Genomic DNA, 20,058 nt, shown 5'->3' with positions numbered 1-20,058 from the left:
CATGGCTGCATCTCAAACTGGGCAGCCTGCCCCAGAGCCCAATCTCTAAACCCCTGGTGCTTCACTCTGTCACTTGAACAATGTTCTTTATAATGGGGTGACTGAGGGGCCTCCAGGGTCTCAGAACTGATTAAAAAAAACACACTGAATGTGAAAAACACTTTGTGCTAGTTGTTCTTAAGCCACCTTAGACACTGGGGCCTTTCTAGTCATGTTTTTCTATAGCTGCCGCCCGCCACCATTTCACACTTTTAAAAATTTATTTATTTTTGGCTGGTCTTCACTGCTGCCTCAGGCTTTCTCTAGTTGCGCTGAGTGGGGGCTACTCTTCGCTGTGGCGCACGGGCTTCTCTTTGTGGTGGCTTCTCTTGTTTCAGAGCACGGGTTCTAGGGTGCGCAGCCTACAGTAGTTGCTGCACATGGGCTCAGCAGTTGTGGCCCACGGGCTTAGTTGCTCCAAGGCATGTGGAATCTTCCCAGACCAGGGATTAAATCTGTGTCCCCTGCATTGGCAGGTGGCTTCTCATCCACTATACCACCAGGGAAGTCCTACCATTTCACTTTTAAGCTCTCCCTTCTCCATGCCCCAAAGTTTCTATTCATTTCCTAACAGAGAGTTTAGCTCTCTCTGCTTTCTAGTCACTTTCTCAACCATCCCTGGTGGGGACAGGGGAGGGCATAGGGAGAGGTGCTTGCTTGAGCTCCTAATTAAATTGAATTTTGCTAACCAAAAAGCCACCTCCCCTAGAGGGAAATTATATCATTGTTTGTGAGCAGAAGCAGCTATTAGCAAATGTGTTTTAAGTAGGGGCCATTTTTGTTTGATATGCATAGTTAAAAATAAAAAACTCACTTGTATGGAGAAGCAAGTCCAGTGATAGGCTTGAACAAGACAAACTTTAACAGGAACAACCCAAATTAAGCCCACCTTCTGAGATCAGCTAGCCCCAAAGGGTATTTATCACCATCTCCCATTATGCCAGCCCCTCAGTGTGCTATTTTTTAAACTATCCCTTGCCCCACTGGTAGAGGCCTTCACAGGGTGAGCCAACCTCAGACCCAAACTTTAAAAGAATTAATTAGTCAGCTGCCAAGAATGTGCTTCTTCGTTTTCCTCCATAGGAACTTCCAGGCTAGGTGTCACACGGGACAGGACAAAGCCATCTTCCGAGTCCATCTGAGGACGAAAATGTATGTTCTTGTTTCCCAGGTGTGACTCAGCTTTGCTTCCTGCGAAAGGAAAAGGGAAAACCTAAAGAGAACCCCACTTCTCCTTCCTTGTCCTCCTCCTCCCTGGGTCACATGCATGTTCCAGCTGGATCCAACTCAGCACAGGGTTGGGAGACACCTTCCCAGGGATCAGCTACACAGAGCTAGTCATGGTCTGGGAGTCACAGTGTCAGGCAGCTGACATGGAAGGGGGGAAACAGGAGACCAGGGAGGGTAGGAGTAAAGGAGCGGGGTGGGAGATGGGAGGCACGTGGTATCAGCACTGGCTGGTCACTGATCAGCCATGGGTGGTTATTGATTGGTTGGTTCTGGGCTTCCAAGCAGAGCCTTTTGCTCCCTCCAACACAGAAGTGATAAATGTCCACTTGCTCTTATCCTATCTTCAGCCTCTCATTCTCTCTCTTGTGTACATTCTCTCTTTCCTATTTTCCTGATTGTAAAAGAAATACATGTTTCCTGAAAGAAAATAAATAAGGAAATCAAGACCCCTCCATCCAAAAATCACCACTGTTAACAGTTCTATGTATATTCTTCCAGATTTTTTCCATATATCCAAATGTATAATTTTTTGAAATAACATTGCATCATGCCATATGTACTATTTCACAACCTGCTGGCTTTTTTTCTACTTCATAATAAATTGTAGATCTCTCACTATGGCAGTTAATATACATCTACATCATTATTCCTGGTGGTACATTATATGGCACACGATTATAATTTATTTAACAATTCTCTCTTGCTGAACTCAGTGCTGGACTAGAATCTTTGTCTCTTCCCAATCCCTGCACCCAGCAACAAACTAACATAACAATTTTTGACCCACAGCTCTAACTTTGTGTGGGGGCTCCTAGGGCTTTCTCCTGAAGCTCCCCATCTCCTTGTAAGTTCCTTGTGGGTGAGACCATGATCTCCAAACATCTGAAACTCCTACAAACTGTGCAAAACTGCCAGTGGCTGACTGATACACAGCCAGCCAGCCAGCCAATTTCTTAAAGCAGTATTTGCTCTTAAATTGGGCTTCTTTCTATCAACAGTTCCCCCACCTGTGCTTTATTCCCCTCCCCGCTCACATATGTTCTAACCTGCCCTCTGTCTCTGTCTCACTTTCACTCTCCCTTCTTGTGTTCCCCTTAAGCTTACTGTGCTGACACAAACTCTAAAATTCTTCCTCTTTCTCTTCCTCTTCCTCTTCTCTTTTTCCTCTCCACACAATATACAGACCCATGTCACACCCTCACACCCACATCCTCACACACATACACATATACCCCACATGCTCTCACACACACACCTCTAGATGGAGTGTCCATCACACTCTGCATCCCTCCCTCTGTTCTTTGTCTCTCCTCTTCAGTGAAGAAAAGCCAGCCTTTAAAACATCAGACTAGGAATTCCTTGGCGGGCCAGTGGTTAAGACTCAGCACTCTCACTGCTAAGGGCCTGGATTCAATCCCTGGTTGGAGAACTAAAATACTACAAGCCACAGGGGGCAGCCAAAAAAAAGACAAACACACAGGCTGAGCAGCCCTGCTGATGATTGCCCATCTAGTTGCAATATTGTTGAGAGGCTAATTCGTTTAAACCCTAGAGCCCATGGAGTTCCTCCAGCCCTTCAAGCTGCATTGAATTTGAACTGAGAAAAGTAGAAATAAAAGGAGAAAGCAATGTTATCTTGGATCCTCGCGGTGCTAACAGGATCAGAAATTGCTGACACTTTGAGAAAGCATTTACAGGTCAATGAATGGAGACATAACTATGAGCTGGTTCAGAAGGAAATCTTCAGGTGTGTCAGGAGAATTTGAAAGAAGCCTGGAAATGACTAGGAGTTAGTTTGGAGTGCTACTACCAGCTTTCAAATGAGCATAACTGTACTTTATCTAGGTCGAAGGATTTGTCTGTGTTCTGATTAGCCGCACCTTCAGAAAAACATCAATTTCTGCTTTATTGACTATGCCAAAGCCTTTGACTGTGTGGATCACAATAAATTGTGGAAAATTCTGAAAGAGATGGGAATACCAGACCACCTGACCTGCCTCTTGAGAAACCTGTATGCAGGTCAGGAAGCAACAGTTAGAACTGGACATAGAGCAACAGACTGGTTCCAAATAGGAAAAGGAGTACGTCAAGGCTGTGTATTGTCACCCTGCTTATTTAACTCATAGGCAGAGTACATCATGAGAAATGCTGGGCTGGATGAAGCACAAGCTGGAATCAAGATTGCCGGGAGAAATCTCAATAACCTCAGATATGCAGATGACACCACCCTTATGGAAGAAAGTGAAGAAGAACTAAAAGGCCTCTTGATGAAAGTGAAAGTGGAGAGTGAAAAAGTTGGCTTAAAGCTCAACATTCAGAAAACGAAGATCATGGCATCTGATCCCATCACTTCATGGCAGATAGATGGGGAAACAGTGGAAACTGTGTCAGACTTTATTTTGGGGGGCTCCAAATCACTGCAGATGGTGATTGCAGCCGTGAAATTAAAAGACGCTTACTCCTTGGAAGGAAAGTTATGACCAACCTAGACAGCACATTGAAAAGCAGAGACATTACTTTGCCAACAAAGGTTCGTCTAGTCAAGGCTATGGTTTTTCCAGTGGTCATATATGGATGTGAGAGTTGGACTGTGAAGAAGGCTGAGCGCTGAAGAATTGATGCTTTTGAACTGTGGTGTTGGAGAAGACTCTTGAAAGTCCCTTGGATTGCAAGGAGATCCAACAAGTCCATCCTAAAGGAGATCAGTCCTGGATGTTCATTGGAAGGACTGATGCTGAAGCTGAAGTTCCAATACTATGGTCACCTCATGTGAAGAGTTGACTCACTGGAAAAGACCCTGATACTGGGAGGGATTGGGGGCAGGAGGAGAAGGGGATGACAGAGGATGAGATGGCTGGATGGCATCACCAACTCGATGGACATGAGTTTGAGTGAACTCCGGGAGTTGGTGATGGACATGGAGGCCTGGCTTGCTGTGATTCATGGGGTTGCAAAGAGTCGGACATGACTGAATGACTGAACTGACTGACTGTAAGGGTTTTCTAAAGAAAACTTCAGAGCTGTCCGTATGTGTTGTTAACTTTCTTGCCACTGTCCTCCAACAAAACAAACAACAACAACAAAAAAAGGCAAAGGAAGGGGCTTAGGTGGAAAAGGACTTATATCTACCTGATGGAGGGCAGGAACCAAAATACCCAGGTTCAAGTCCCCTCTGCTACTATTTGTTCAACCCCAGACAAGTCACTCACTTTGAATCCCAATTTCTCCATCTGTGAAATCAGAAAGTCCTTGTATCTCAAAATTCTTATGTAAACAATAGCTTTGCTTTAGGGGAAGAGAGAAGAAATAAAAAGGAAGAAAACTTGCAAAAATAAGGGACAACATCTATTTCTCAGCCAGATACAAAGCAAATAGCAAAAAGGTTGTCTGGTCACTGATGCATGGATGCTGATTCATAGAACTCAGAATCAGAAAGATGAAAACTGTGCCTAGGGGGACTATGATGGAGCCTGTAGCCATTCCCCAGAGCCTGTTTCTACCCCCTGCCCCTTTTTTTAGGTTAGAGAAACTTACTCTGACACAAACAGACACATCAAATTTTATCTGAGCATTTGACCATCCAGGTAGAACCCAAATTTCCCAGCATTGTAGACTTTGAAGATCAGGCTACAGTGGTCCATTCAGCATAGTGGTATATGAGCAGTAGTGTTGTGTGCAGTTTCTACAACCTTTCCTTAAATTTGCATGTTCTTGATTGACTTTTTCTCCCATTTCCCACCAGTTGATCAATGGTGGTGAGTGGAGCCCCCTAGGAAGCCATGTGATGAGTGCCAGAGCCTTTGTGCTAGCCTGGACCACTCAAGACTACACTTTTACATAAGAGACAAAAAGAATACTCCTACCCTGTTTAAGAGTAGACAAAGAGTTGGACACGACTGAGCGACTGAACTAACTAACTAACCCTGTTTAAGAAGCTACACTTCTGGTCTCTCTGTTACAGCAGATTAACTTTAGCCTAACCAACATGAAAGTCTTTAGGTAAAGAAGTTTTGAAATAACTATCATCAGGGGATGATAGCTTTACAGTAGTCACGTATAGATGTGAGAGTTGGCCCATAAATCAATCTGAGTGCTGAAGAATTGATGCTTTTGAACTGTGGTGTTGGAGAAGACTCTTGAGAGCCCCTTGGACTGTAAGAAGATCCAACCAGTCAATCCTAAAGGAAATCAGTCCTGAATATTCACTGGAAGGACTGATGCTGAAGCTCCAGTACTTTGGCCACCTGATGCAAAGAACTGACTCACTGGAAAAGATCCTGATGCTGACAAATATTGAAGGCAGGAAGAGAAGGGGACGACAGAGGATGAAATGGTTGGATGGCATCACTGACTCGATGGACATGAGTCTGAGCAAGCTCCAGGAGTTGGTAATGGACAGAAGCCTGGCATGCTGCAGTCCATGGGGTTGCAAGGAGTTGGACATGACTGAGTGACTGAACTGACTGATCATCAGGGGAAAAGAAACAACAGTGGGATTGTATTGAAAGAAGACACCCTATGGAGCCTAATAGTCCTGGATTTGAACCCTGATTGTTGCTTACCAGCTATGTGACCTTGAACAGATCATTTTCCCTGAGTCTGTTTCCCCATCTATAATATAGGGATATGCTGTCTTGTTTGGGATTATTGTAAAGATTAGAGGTCAAACCAATGAAGTGCCTGGTGCTTAATAAATGGTAGTTGTGATTATCATTCAAAAGGCATCACTAGAAGAGCCAATTCAAGGAGGACTGGAGTGTTGGGGTTCTTAGGAGGAAAGACGTTTTTATTATTTTCATTTGTGGGGCAATAGCTCTCAGTTTCAGAGCTGTCAGCATTCCCTAGTGCTGCCCAATGTGAGAGAGAAGGCAGTTAGTAAAGTGATTAAAAGCCCAAAGGGGAACTAGAAAAGGAAATATCGTCATATAAAGGAGTGACTTTTGTGGGGCTGGGATCAGGAGACATTTCTTTCTGGTCCTAGAATCAAAAAGAACTGTACCTAATGGGCTGTAAATTGTGTAGCTGATCAAGTCTCCCTCTTGGCCTTGACTGTTGGAAAACTGGAAGCCAGATGTGTGGGTTTACATCTGAAAACATAAAGGCTGTTAAGACAGGCCCCTTTCTATTTGCCTAATTCCTGATTTCATTTAATATCTCTAACCTGGCTTATTTTGTTTCTATTTCTCACTTCTTCTAATTTGTGTTCTCTGGTGGTATTTTGTGAATTTCTATAAGATTCTTAACATTTTTCTTGAAACAAAGGATGGAAGGATGATAAATGAGTGAAGAGAATCTTAGAAGAGAATCTTGGAAACCCTAGATTATAATTCAGTGCATATATTTTCTTTTCAACATCTCAACAACTGGTCAGTTCAACTGCCTGAATTTGATTTTGCAGTAATGAAAACTTCAGCACTTTCCATTCCATCTTTACTATTAAAATATAGTGACTTTTAAAGAGTTGCTATCTGCTTCCTTTGAGGAAGTAATACTAATATTCATAGTGTCTATGTGTGCTCAGCTACTCAGTCATGTCTTTGTAACCCCATGGACTGCATTCCACAAAGCTCCTCTGTCCATGGGATTTTCCAGTCAAGAATACTGAAGTATGTTGCTATTTCCTCCTCCAGGGGATCTTCCGGACCCAGGGATAGAACCCATGTCTCTTGCATCTCCTGTATTGGTAGGCTAATTCTTTACCACTGAGCCACCTGGAAAGCCCAATATCCATAGCAAGAGGAGGTAATATTTTTAATAAGAGAAAAGGCAACAGAAGCAAGGTAAGGGTATAAGAGCAAAATGTAATTATTCTCAGCAAACCCATATTGGTTCCAAGGGATCTTGTTAGTATTTTCTAAATACTCACAAACCATCTATATATGTGATTCTTTCAATACTCAAGACTTAACTAGTTCTGTTTTGTCAATAAAAAATGAGTTGTTCATCAAGAAAAGTGAGAAGACAGCCCACAGAATGGGAGAAAACATTTGCAAATAATGTATCTGATAAGGGATTTATATCTAGAATATATAAAAAACTTAATAATTTAATAATAAAAATATTACTAACTCATCTAAAAATAAACAAAAGATCTGAACAGATATTTGTCCAAAGATACACAAATGGCCAGTAAGCACATGACAAGATACTCAACAGCATTAACCATCAAACAAATGAAAATTAAAACTACATTGATTTCACATCCACTAGAAAGGCTAAGGGCTCCCCTGGTAAAGAATCCACCTGCAATGCAGGAGACTTGGGTTCAATACCTGGTTTGGGAAAATCCCCTGGAGGAGGGCATGGCAACCCACTCCAGGATTCTGCCTGGAGAATCCCCATGGACAGAGGAGCCTGGCAGGCTGCAGTCCATGGGGTCACAAACAGTTGGACACAACTGAGCGACTAAGCACAGGAAGGCTATAATAAAAAAAGAGAGATAAGTGTTGGTAAGGAGAAATGGAAACCCAAACCCTCATAATACTACTGAAGAATAGAAAGTGGTGCATATGCTCTGAAAAACACTCTAGAGGTTCTTCTCAATATTAAACATAAAATATCATATAACCCCTTGGAGAAGGAAATGGCAATCCATTCCAGTATTCATGCCAGGATAATCCCATGGGCAGAGGAGCCTGGCTAGCTACAGTCCATGGGGTCACAAGAGTCGGACGCAACTTAATGACTAAACCACCATCACCATCATACAACCCAGCAGTTCCACTCCTAAATATATCCCATGAGAAACAAAAACATGTGTCCACAAACAACAAACTTGTACACAAACATTCACAGAAGCATTACTCACGATAGTGGAAAGAACCCAGATAAATTATATTCATACAATGGAATATTATTCTACAATAAAAGGGGATGAAGTACTGAAACTTACCACAACATGAATGAATCTTAAAATATTGAAACTAAGTGACAAAAGTCAATCACAAAAGACAACATAATGCATGATTCCATTTCTATGAAATGGCCAGAATAGGCAAATACATAGAGACAGAGAGTAAATATTGGTTGCCTAGGGTTTGAGGGGTAAATGCAGGGGTCCAGGGTGTTGGGGAAAATCAGGAGTGGCTGCTAAACATAGGGGTCCAGGGTGTTGGGGAAAATCAGGAGTGGCTGCTAAATGGCTGCAGAGCTTCTCTTGGAGGTGATGAAAATATAATTTTGTGGATGGTTGTACAACTTTGTAAATATACTAAAAACTATTTTAAAAACTATGACCAACCTAGACAGCATATTAAAAAGCAGAGACATTACTTTGCCAACAAAGGTCTGTCTGTTAAAAGCTATGGTTTTTCCAACAGTCACATATGGATGTAAGAGTTGGACTATAGAAAAAGCTGAGTGGTGAAGAATTGATACTTTTGAACTGTGGTGTTGGAGAAGACTCTTGAGAGTCCCTTGGACTATAAGGAGATCCAACTAGTCAATGGTAAAGGAAATCAGTCCTGAATATTCATTGGAAGGGCTGATGCTGAAGCTGAAACTCCAATACTTTGGCCACCTGATGCAAAGAACAGACTCATCTGAAAAGACTCTGATGATGGGAAAGATTTAAGGCAGGATAAGAAGGGGACAACAGAGGATGAGATGGTCACCGACTTGATGGACATGACTTTGAGTGGGCTCCGGGAGTTGGTGATGGACAGGGAAGCCTGGCGTGCTGCAGTCCATGGGGTCACAAACTGTCCACTCAGTTGGACACAACTGAGTGACTGAACTGACTGATACTAAAAACCACTGAATTAGTCACTTTAAATATGTGATAATACAATATGCAGATTTTCTAAATATTATGTACACTCAGAGAACACATAATAAAAACATACTTTGAATTTTGAAAACACAAATAATCTTTTTTTAAAATTTAATGGAAAGTTATAATTATTAAAGTTGTAAATTTTCATTCACTATATACTGCCTACTATTAGACTGATTTTAAACTGAGGTGCTCTAAATGCTTTCATGGCTGTCTGAGGAGGCCTTACAAAAATAGCTGTGAAAAGAAAAGAAGCGAAAAGCAAAGGAGAAAAGGAATGATATAAGCATCTGAACGCAGAGTTCCAGAATAGCATGAAGAGATAAGAAAGCCTTCCTCAGCGACCAATGCAAAGAAATAGAGGAAAACGACAGAATGGGAAAGACTAGAGATCTCTTCAAGAAAATTAGAGATACCAAGGGAACATTTCATGCAAAGATAGGCTCGATAAAGGACAGAAATGGTATGGACCTAACAGAAGCGGTAGATATTAGGAAGAGGTGGCAGGAATACACAGAAGAACTGTACAAAAAAGATCTTCACGACCAAGATAATCATGATGGTGTGGTCACTGACCTAGAGCCAGACATCCTGGAATGTGAAGTTAAGTGGGCCTTAGAAAGCATCACTACGAACAAAGCTAGTGGAGGTGATGGCATTCCAGTTGAGCTATTTCAAATCCTGAAAGATGATGCTGTGAAAGTGCTACACTCAATATGCCAGCAAATTTGGAAAACTCAGCAGTGGCCATAGGACTGGAAAAGGTCAGTTTTCATTCCAATCCCAAAGAAAGGCAATGCCAAAGAATGCTCAAACTACCGCACAATTGCACTCATCGCACATGCTAGTAAAGTAATGCTCAAAATTCTCCAAGCCAGGCTTCAGCAATATGTGAACTGTGAACTTCCTGATGTTCAAGCTGGTTTTAGAAGTGACAGAGGAACCAGAGATCAAATTGCCAACATGCGTTGGAACATCGAAAAAGCAAGAGAGTTCTAGAAAAACATCTATTTCTGCTTTATTGACTATGCCAAAGCCTTTGACTGTGTAGATCACAATAAATTGTGGAAAATTCTGAAAGAGATGGGAATACCAGACCACCTGACCTGCCTTTTGAGAAACCTGTACGCAGGTCACGAAGCAACAGTTAGAAGTGGACATGGAACAACAGACTGGTTCCAAATAGGAAAAGGAGTACGTCAAGGCTTTATATTGTCACCCTGCTTATTTAACTCATATGCAGAGTACATCATGAGAAACGCTGGGCTGGAAGGAACACGAGCTGGAATCAAGATTGCCAGGAGAAATCTCAATAACCTCAGATATGCAGATGACACCAACCTTATGGCAGAAAGTGAAGAGGAACTAAAAGCCTCTTGATGAAAGTGAAAGTGGAGAGTGAAAAAGTTGGCTTAAAGCTCAACATTCAGAAAATGAAGATCATGGCATCTGGTCCCACCATTTCATAGCAAATAGATGGGGAAACAGTGTCAGACTTTATTTTGGGGGCTCCAAAATCACTGCAGATGGTGATTGCAGCCATGAAATTAAAAGACGCTTACTCCTTGGAAGGAAAGTTATGACCAACTTAGATAGCATATTGAAAAGCAGAGACATTACTTTGCCAACAAAGGTCCGTCTAGTCAAGGCTATGGTTTTTCCAGTGGTCATGTATGGATGTGAGAGTTGGACTGTGAAGAAAGCTGAGCGCCGAAGAATTGATGCTTTTGAATTGTGGTGTTGAAGAAGACTCTTGAGAGTCCCTTGGACTGCAAGGAGATCCAACCAGTCCATTCTGAAGGAGATCAGCCCTGGGATTTCTTTGGAAGGAAGGATGCTAAAGCTGAAACTCCAGTACTTTGGCCACCTCATGCAAAGAGTTGACTCATTGAAAAGACTCTGATGCTGGGAGGGATTGGGGGCAGGAGAAGAAGGGGATGACAGAGGATGAGATGGCTGGATGGCTTCACTGACTCGATGGACGTGAGTCTGAGTGAACTCCAGGAGTTGGTGATGGACAGAGAGGCCTGGCGTGCTGCGATTCATGGGGTCGCAAAGAGTCGGACACGACTGAGCAACTGAACTGACTGAAATGCTTTCATGATTATACATTACAGTTAATGATCTGTTTATATTAAAATTTTAAGGCATTATTTTTATGTGCTTTTATGAGAATTTTTGTATAAAATTCTGACCTTGAAATCAGTGGAAATGTATACTGACTTTTGTCTACCTGAAAAAAAGATGAGTTGCATGCTGTATGGATTATAACTTGTACTCATCTCTCTCTACTGTGCATTCATCAATTTCATATTAATAACTTGAAATACGTCATGGTCAGAGTGTGTACACCATGGATATTTTCAAACGCTAAAATCAGGTTTTTTACCCCAGACCCAGAGAACCAGTTAAACATTTACTAGCACACTGTCTTTACCCTTGTTGATATCTAAGTTGTCAGTGTAAAAAGACAAGTACTTACAACAGTCCTACCCAAAGTGGGATCCACAGACCTGTGCTAGCCTTCCAACTGTTTATTATCAATATGCAATAAATTCAGAAATTTAGAGTAATTTATAGCAATTTATGACTTCTCAATGCATAATTTTTTTAAAACTTCATGAAAGTGTTAGTCTAGGATGGATTGGAAATTTAAAACTGCTCCATCATCACAGGTGTTTTGAGAACTACTATTCACTCTCATAGTTCGTTGCACACTTCTCACCTGATACAACAGGTATTGACATTGTCTTTCTAGGTATGGAATGTCTCATTATCTAAGTGTACATAGATTCTTCATCAGCTTCTTACCACATAACCTTTAAAAATCGATTCTGCATCTTTGCTTAGGTTCCACTGTTCTGACTTCTCCTTAGCAGCCTCCTCTCCCACCTGAAGAGCTAAAAAGAAGTGCAGAGTTTTTAAAAATTCACATGGGTTATGAAATATCTCTTTATCTCTTTCCCTTTTCCATATATAAAACTGAGAAGGATATATACAAACTTGTAACAACGGTTATTGTTAGGTGATGAGACTGTGAGTAGATGTGTTCTTTTGTGTATCTGAATTTTCTATGTTTTCCACAGTGAATATATGTTGTGTTAGCTGTGCTTGTGCTCAGTCATGTCCGACTCTCCGACTCCATAGATTGTAGCCCACCAGGCTCCTCTGTCCATGGCATTTCCCCAGCAAGAATACTGAAGTAGGTTGCCATTTCCTCCTCTAGGGGATCTTCTCTTATCCAGAGATCAAAGCCACATCTCTTGCATCTCCTGCATTGGCAGGTGGATTCTTTACTACTAGCACCATCTGGGAAGCCCCAGTGAATATATTCACTGGACCAAAATACTGGAGTGGGTAGCCGTTCCCTTCTCCAGGAGATCTGCCCAACTCAGGGATCAAACCCAGGTCTCCTGCATTGCAGGTGGATTCTTTACCAACTGAGCCACCAGGGAAGCCCTGTTGAATATATATTATAAAAAGAAAAAGAAGCCAATGCCCTCATCTCCTGCATTTTATGAACATTCCAAGGATTTTCCTTCTTATTCCCTCTTCCCTTTAGAGGAAATGGTGAATGAACTTCAGTATTTCATACATCATTCCTGGGAAGTCATAAGACACTGTCATAGAACTGTTGTCTTGACACTCTTAGATGTTAAATCTGTATCAGAGCTGGTCTCCAAGCACTGAGGTGTCAGGTGGAATTGTGGTTTGTACTCCCTCCCCCAATTTCCTGCCAAATCATGCAATTCCTGCATTTACTATGAAATTATTCTTAGCCTTGGTTTTCTGGAACATCATCACTAATGTTCCCCAAGGACAAGTATGATTCATGCATTAAACCCTGAGTTCTCCATATATATAGCAGGGATCTTTCTGGGTTTATCCTAAGCATCTTGGATTTGTGAGAACAGTTTGGTTTGTGGTCAGACTTTAAGTATTGCAAGATAATAATATGTGGTTTACATTTCTATAGAAAAATTTTGCATCTGAAGGATTTTAATACATAAAATATTATCTCATCTTATTCTTGAGTAAGATCCTTGAAGTAATAGAAATTAGAGAAATTTAAATTAAACTTGTAGTATGGTAAGATTTCACCTATAAATTGTGATAGAATTATTTAAAGCTATTATCCAATCCTGGAAAATTATGGGGAAGTTGACACTCTCATACTACTGATAGAAACACAAATTTGTATAATTTTTTCTGTAGAGTAATTTATAGCTTTGTGTGAAAAGTATTAAAAAATGCTTTTGTAGGCAGAACTTCTGGCTAGGATAGAAAAGAGATAGGTAAAATCTTACTCTCCGCCCCCCACCCCTCCAAAATAAAACAATAAACCTGGACAAAATTTTTCAAAAATGATCATCTCAGAGCTCTGGAAATTGACTAAAGGCAAATAGAAAATAGAAGAACTGGTGAACTTCATGAAAAATTGGTGAACTTTGGGTAAGACAGAGGAGTATATGGCATTCTTGCCTGGAACTGCTTCTCTCCTCCCACCTAACTATGTAGTGCTATAGGGCAGGGTAGTCTGTAAATATCAGTAACTTTGTGGCTGGAGGAGGCTTGATGTGGAGTAGAGGAAGAGAAACGTGCCCAGCACATTGTCAATAAGAGCAATAAACCTGGTAGGAAACAAACAGGGAAAGCCCACAGTTATGATAGTTTGAAGGTGCACTGCTGGTTGGGGTGAGTGGCAGAATGGGGGACTACCCAGAGGTTGAAAAGGGAAGTGCTAGATAAGTTCTCCACACACCTTTGGCTAATTCAGAGTCTGTGTGCATTAATCTGTGGATCCAAGAATCCGTAAAACCCCTGAGTAAAATTACTGAATGCCGAAAACAAAGATAAAATCTTAAAAGCAGCAAGAGGAAAATGATATTACCTACAGAAAAACAGCCGCACAATTAATGGCTGACTTCTCGTCAGAAGCAACAGAGGGCAACAGTGGAATAACACATTCAAAGTGATGAAGACATAAACTGGATGCTATATCCCAAGACATAAAGAGGATGCTATATCCCAAAAAGCCATCCTTCAAAAATGAAGACAAAGTAGTGATATTAGCAGATAAACAATTTGAAGGAGTATGTTGCTAGGAGACTTGCCTTAAACTAAATACTAAAGGAAGTCCATCAGACTGACAGAAAATGACACCAGGTGATAATTTGAATGGACAGAAAGAGACAAATGGTAAATATGAAAAACTGTATAAATATATTTTGTCTCTTCTCTTCTCTTAGTGTCTTTACAAGATACAAACTGTGTAAAGCAATAATTATAACACTGTATTACCTGGTTTTTTAATATATATATAGGTGTAATGTATATGAGAATAATAGCAGGAGAGGGGGGAATATATTGAAGCAAATTTGCTATATTTTAGTCAAATTAAGTCAGGAATAGCCTCAAGTAAAATATAAATTAAGATACATAATTCCTAAAGAAAACAACTAAAAATATAGTTACAAAATATGATCTCATTAGGGAAATACAAATCAAAACCACAAAGAGATACTACTTTGCATCCATTAGGATGGTTATAATTAAAAAAGAAAAGAAAGTAGCAAGCTTTGGTGAGAATGGAAATTTGGAGCACACATACATTGCTGGTGAGGATGTAAAATAGTTCAAATGCTGTGGAAAGCAAGAAGTTAAACATAAAAGAATGTCTATATGGCACCCCACTCCAGTACTCTTGCCTGGAAAATCCCATGGATGGAGGAGCCTGGTAGGCTGCAGTCCATGGGGTCGCTAAGAGTTGGACACAACTGAGCGACTTCACTTTCACTTTTCACTTTCATGCATTGGAGGAGGAAATGGCAACCCACTCGTGTTCTTGCCTGGAGAATCCCAGGGACGGAGGGGCCTGGTGGGCTGCCGTCTATGGGGTCGAACCGAGTCGGACACAACTGAAGCAACTTAGCAGCATGTGCATATAACTGAATCACTTTGCTGGGCAATATAGGGGGTAAGGGAGGTAAGAGTTAAAAATTATTACATATAAAATAAGCTACAGGGATATATTACACAATACAGGGAATATAGCCAATATTTACTAATAACTATAAATGTATGTCGTTGTTTAGTCATTAAGTCGTGTCCAGCTCTTTCATAACCCCATGGACTGTAGCCTGCCAGGCTCCTCTGTCCATGGGATTTCCCAGACAAGAATACTAGAGCGGGTTGTCATTTCCTTCTTCAAGGGATCTTTCTGACCCAAGGATCAAACCCATGTCCCCTGCATTGCCAAGCAGGTTTTTCACCACTGAGCCACCAGGGAAACCTATAAATGTAGTATAACCTTTAAAAATGGTGACTCATTGTATTGTAAATCTGTAACTTGTATAATCTTGTACATCAACTATATGTTAATTTTTTAAATTACCAAAAAATATTTCTTAAGATGTTAGGCAATAAATACAAGATATAAGATTGTTAAAAAAAACTATAGTGGGATACCACTATGCATCTATTAGAATGACTATAATCCAATATACTAGTGTATATATATTATATATAATAGTAATTAGTATATATTTATGTATCATGTATATACATATAGTATATAGCATAAGTATATACTAATTACTAATATACATAACATATGTATACTTATTTATATTTATATTTTTATGTATATGCTTCCCTGGTGGCTCAGATGGTAAAGAATCTGCCTGCAATGCAGGAAACCCGGGTTCGATCCCTAGGTCATGATGCTCCCTTGATGAAGGGAATGACTATCCACTCCAGTATTCTTGCCTGGAGAATTCCATTGACTGAGGAGCCTGGTGGGCTGAGGGCTACATGGGGTCGCAAAGAGTTGGACATAACTGAGCAATTAACACTTTCACACATTTGCGTATACATACATTTTCTTTGGGGCTTTCCTAGTGGCTCAGTGGTAAAGAATTTGTCTGCCAATGCAGATGTGGGTCCAATGCCTAGGTCAGAAGATCTAGAGAAGGAAATGGCAACTCACTCCAGTATTCTTGACTGGGAAGTCCCATGGACAGAGAAGCCTGGTGGGCTACAGTGCATGGGGTCATGAAGAGTCAGACACAACTTAGTGACTAAAGCGATCATCACATTTTCAGTCTTCTAAAGGCTTGGCGTATGGCAAAAGTCACACAGCCAGAAATATGCAGAACCAGAACTTAAACTTCCCATGAGAAGAGACATTATGGGGTCATATCCAGAATTTTCTGTATTATTTGAATGTTGACCTTTTTCGAAAGTGGGGAAATAATAGGTGTCGGCACAAATGGATTTATTTTAGTGCCAGTAACAAGTAACAAAAGTTAAAAGAGATAATGGATCCTTCTAACAGTTTGTCCAGTAGGTGTTTGGCCTACTTTCTCTCCTCATGGAGTTTGATTCTTTAAAAAGGTTACTTTCTTCAGATTTAGATCTTAATTTGGATTTGAGTAAGCCCAAGCCACAATGCTCTGCTCACGTAAAGGGCTTAATACAAATGGGTCAAGTTGATTTGTTGCTGAATTTTAGGCAAAAACTGTAACACTAAAATATGCAAATAGAAAAGCATATTCCTTTTGGAATATAAATGCCACAACCATTGAAATATATATTTGAGTATTAGATATATTATAGTGACAGGAGGGTGGTGTTTCACTTTTTACCTCTAATATCATGTGGGCACTGATCAACCAAGTAGACCCTAGCTATAAATTACTGGTTTGACTGTGAATTCCTACCAGCAACTGTCAGCTTTGAAAAGTAATACCTAGGAAAGAGGGAAAGCCTTGAAGCAAGGTAGTATTTGATGATTCAAATTGAAAAATGCATTGCATTTCACCATCTTCACATGGCTAGCACTTAGCAGAGCAAGAAAAGCCAAAAGGGCATTCTAGAAAAGAACAGGGTAAGAAAGAAAAAACAAGGAGGTAAGAAGGTATCTGAGAAATGGACCATTGAGACTGGGCAGTGGGTGCCTAATGGGGACAGCAGAAGATAAACTGGAAAAGGTGAATGGAGCAACAGTCTGAAGGGCCTTGAACACCACAGGGAGTAATTTGACCTTTCTAGACATTGTTGTAGAGCCTTTATACAGTATTTTCGAGCAGGAAAATGGTATAAGCATAAGGTGACAAGATTCATTAGATGTTTTCTAGTCCATCCTTCTTAAAAACGCAGGTGTCCATCTCTCATGGTTGAATTGATCAACCATTCCTTGAATACATTTCTGAAAAGGCAGCTCATTCTTCTTAAAGTAGTCCAATTCTTTGCTAGGGACATACATTCTCAAAAGCTTTTTTAAGGAAGATACACATTTTATGGATGAAAGAGCAAATGAATTTCTGTGTACTAGCTCTTCAGAATGAGATAGACAATAAGCCTCTGTTTTACATACTGTGCTGTGTGCTTAGTCACTCATTTGTGTCCAACTCTTTGCAGCCCCATGGACTGTATAGCCCACCAGGCTCATGTGTCTGTGGGGATTTTCCAGGCAAGAACACTAGACGGGGTTGCCATGCTCTCCTCCATGCTGAGTTTTCAAAAATTTGAAGTTAGCTAGATTTGCTCAACAGTTTTCTCTGTGATCTTATTCACAGCCCTCATGCTCTCCTCCATGCTGAGTTTTCAAAAATTTGAAGTTAGCTAGATTTGCTCAACAGTTTTCTCTGTGATCTTATTCACAGCCCTCACCACCACTGTGATCTCACTCCTCCTGAATATAATACTTAAACTTACTGATGTCCCTCGATGTCCAAGGCTCTACAGTGTACATTCCATACACTCTATTTAGCACTTTCCTGTCCATCTGGACACTCTCCTTCAGCTTCAAATTTTATTAATCACCATCATTTTAAGTTGCTAAGATTTGTTTAACTGCAAAATCAAGAAAATGTTTATCACAAAATCTGTCAAGTAATACAATATGTCTAAAGTAAAATGTACAACCCTTTCTCCTAGCTGTTGTTGTTATTGTTCAGTCCCTAAGTCATGTTCGACTCTTTGAGACCCCATGGACTGTAGCACGCCAGGCTCCTCTGTCCTCTGCTGTCCATATGAGTTGGCTCAAATTCACATCCATTGAGCCAGTGATACTATCTAACCATCTCAACCTCTGCCACCCTCTTCTCCTTTTGTCTTCAATCTTTCCCAGTATCAGGGTCTTTTCCAATGAGTTGACTCTCTGCATCAGGTGGCCAAAGCATTGGAGCTTCAGCTTCAGCATCAGTCTTTCCAGTGAATATTCAGGGTTGATTTCCTTTAGGATTGACTACTTTTGATCTCCTTGCAGTCCAAGGGACTCTCAAGAGTCTTCTTCAGCACCACAATTCAAAAGCATCAATTCTTTGGCGCTCAGCCTTCTTTATGGTCCAACTCTCATAACCGTACATGACTACTGGAAAAGCCACAGCTTTGACTGTACAGAGCTTTGTCAGCAAAGTGATGTCTCCGCTTTTTAATATGCTGTCTAGGTTTATCATAGCTAGTCCTTCTAGTTCTACTGTCAAAGATAACTACCATGAACAATTTTATGTGTCCTTATAGAATATATTTACACACTAACACAACATGATTTGTACTATTATTAGAATTTAATTAGGTTTTTAAACATCTGGCTGACCACTGTCTCTGCAGACTCATACAGAGATTGCAGTCCACCAAACCCTGTCTGTCCCATATCCTCAAGTTATTAGTCAGCCTTGCTGGTTCTGCATCCAGAAGCAGTGCTTTATTATTACTGCTTATTGAGTTTTATCATGCTGGTCTGTTCCAGCCTATAGTGGTATTCTGAGCTCTTTGCTTTGTCTCACCCATAGATTTAATAAGTGAATTCAATGTAAGAGCCCTATTGTCCTGTTTAAAATACTTTAATGTCTTCCTCCAACCCTGCTAAGCTTCCATCTCCTCATCTGTGAAGTTAAGGAGTATGATTTGGTGGTCTTGGAGATCCTCTCTGATTTAAAATTCTCTGATACCATTTGAGGTATGACATGCCCTGCTATGCCTCTTTCTGTTGCTGCTGCTGCTAAGTCTCTTCAGTCGTGTCCGACTCTGTGCGACCCCATAGACAGCAGCCCACCAGGCTTTTCCATCCCTGGGATTCTCCAGGCAAGAACACTGGAGTGGGTTGCCATTTCCTACTCTAATGCATGAAAGTGAAAAGTGAAAGTGAAGTCGCTCAGTCGTGTCCAACTCTAGCGACCCCATGGACTGCAGCCTACTAGGCTCCTCCATCCGTGGGATTTTCTAGGCAAAAGTACTGGAGTGGGGTGCCATTGCCTTCTCCGATGCCTCTTTCTAGCAGTAGCTAAAGCTTTGCAGTCTGGGAGAGTCCACATTCCCAAGATACACTGCAGGAAACAGTTATCCTGAGAAGCCCATCAAGGTCAAAGCAAACAGCTCTGATGAAATTATTCAGGCTTTGGTTTTAAAAGACAGGACACAGTAAGGCCAACTGAATGTGAAAATGTTTGCAGCCATTCTAAAGGGAGGGATATGGCTTACTACTCTTTCCAAGTTTCAAGCACTGGTTACATTTTTTCCTGGAGGGGGAGTTTGATCTTTAAAAAAAAAAAAAAAAATACTATGAGTTATAACTGCAGTCGGGCTTCCACAAAGGTCAGCTGGAAGTTGGTAACTTCTGAAAGTGACTTAATTGCTTGGCTGGGCAATTCTTTTGGATGGAAATCTTCGCCTAACCAGACTTGCGAGGATTTTCTTGAAATGGAATTCAGTGTTACCTCAAAAAGCTTATCCTCACGTAACCCTAGAAAAAGGACAGCCCCACAAAGCAGGGCAAGGATGGTATTGACGTATAATTAATACATGAGTACATGTTAATTATTTGGCTCAAATACACTATGGGAATAATTTTCATTTTTAAATACTTTAACTTTTCTGCTTCCAGTGTAAAGGATTTAGCAGTTCCTAATTTTTTTCCCCAAAGGCATATTTTCAGGGTTTTGTTGGGGCCAGAAACCATTGTTCTTCCCCTTCACACCACATGCCACAACAGGGAATATGGATCAGTCTTG

At 40.8% G+C, this 20,058-nt stretch overlaps 1 protein-coding gene across 24 annotated transcripts in view; it reads right to left on the bottom strand.

Moving 5' to 3' along the window:
* Positions 1-878: 878 nt before the first annotated feature.
* Positions 879-20,058, bottom strand: part of LOC132345313 (uncharacterized) — a 68,680-nt gene continuing 49,500 nt past the window's right edge. For 8 of the 24 annotated variants that reach the window (XR_009494575.1, XR_009494569.1, XR_009494583.1 and 5 more), the window contains 2 exons: positions 11,855-11,943; positions 879-1,686 (listed from right to left, as the gene is read on the bottom strand). Coding sequence is in view for 4 of the 24 variants with exons in the window: in XM_059886985.1 (XP_059742968.1) it covers positions 1,621-1,686; positions 11,855-11,943 (155 nt within the window). In the remaining 20 variants the exon portion in view is untranslated. Of the gene's footprint in view, positions 1,687-6,268; positions 6,357-7,541; positions 7,690-11,768; positions 11,944-17,761; positions 17,900-20,058 lie in introns of all 24 variants that reach the window. The other 16 variants (XR_009494586.1, XR_009494581.1, XR_009494584.1 and 13 more) reach the window with 8 other exon arrangements.

Source organism: Bos taurus, chromosome 5 (assembly GCF_002263795.3).
Source record: "Bos taurus isolate L1 Dominette 01449 registration number 42190680 breed Hereford chromosome 5, ARS-UCD2.0, whole genome shotgun sequence".
Lineage (NCBI taxonomy): Eukaryota > Metazoa > Chordata > Mammalia > Artiodactyla > Bovidae > Bos > Bos taurus.
This window is presented reverse-complemented; position numbering and strand designations above follow the sequence as displayed.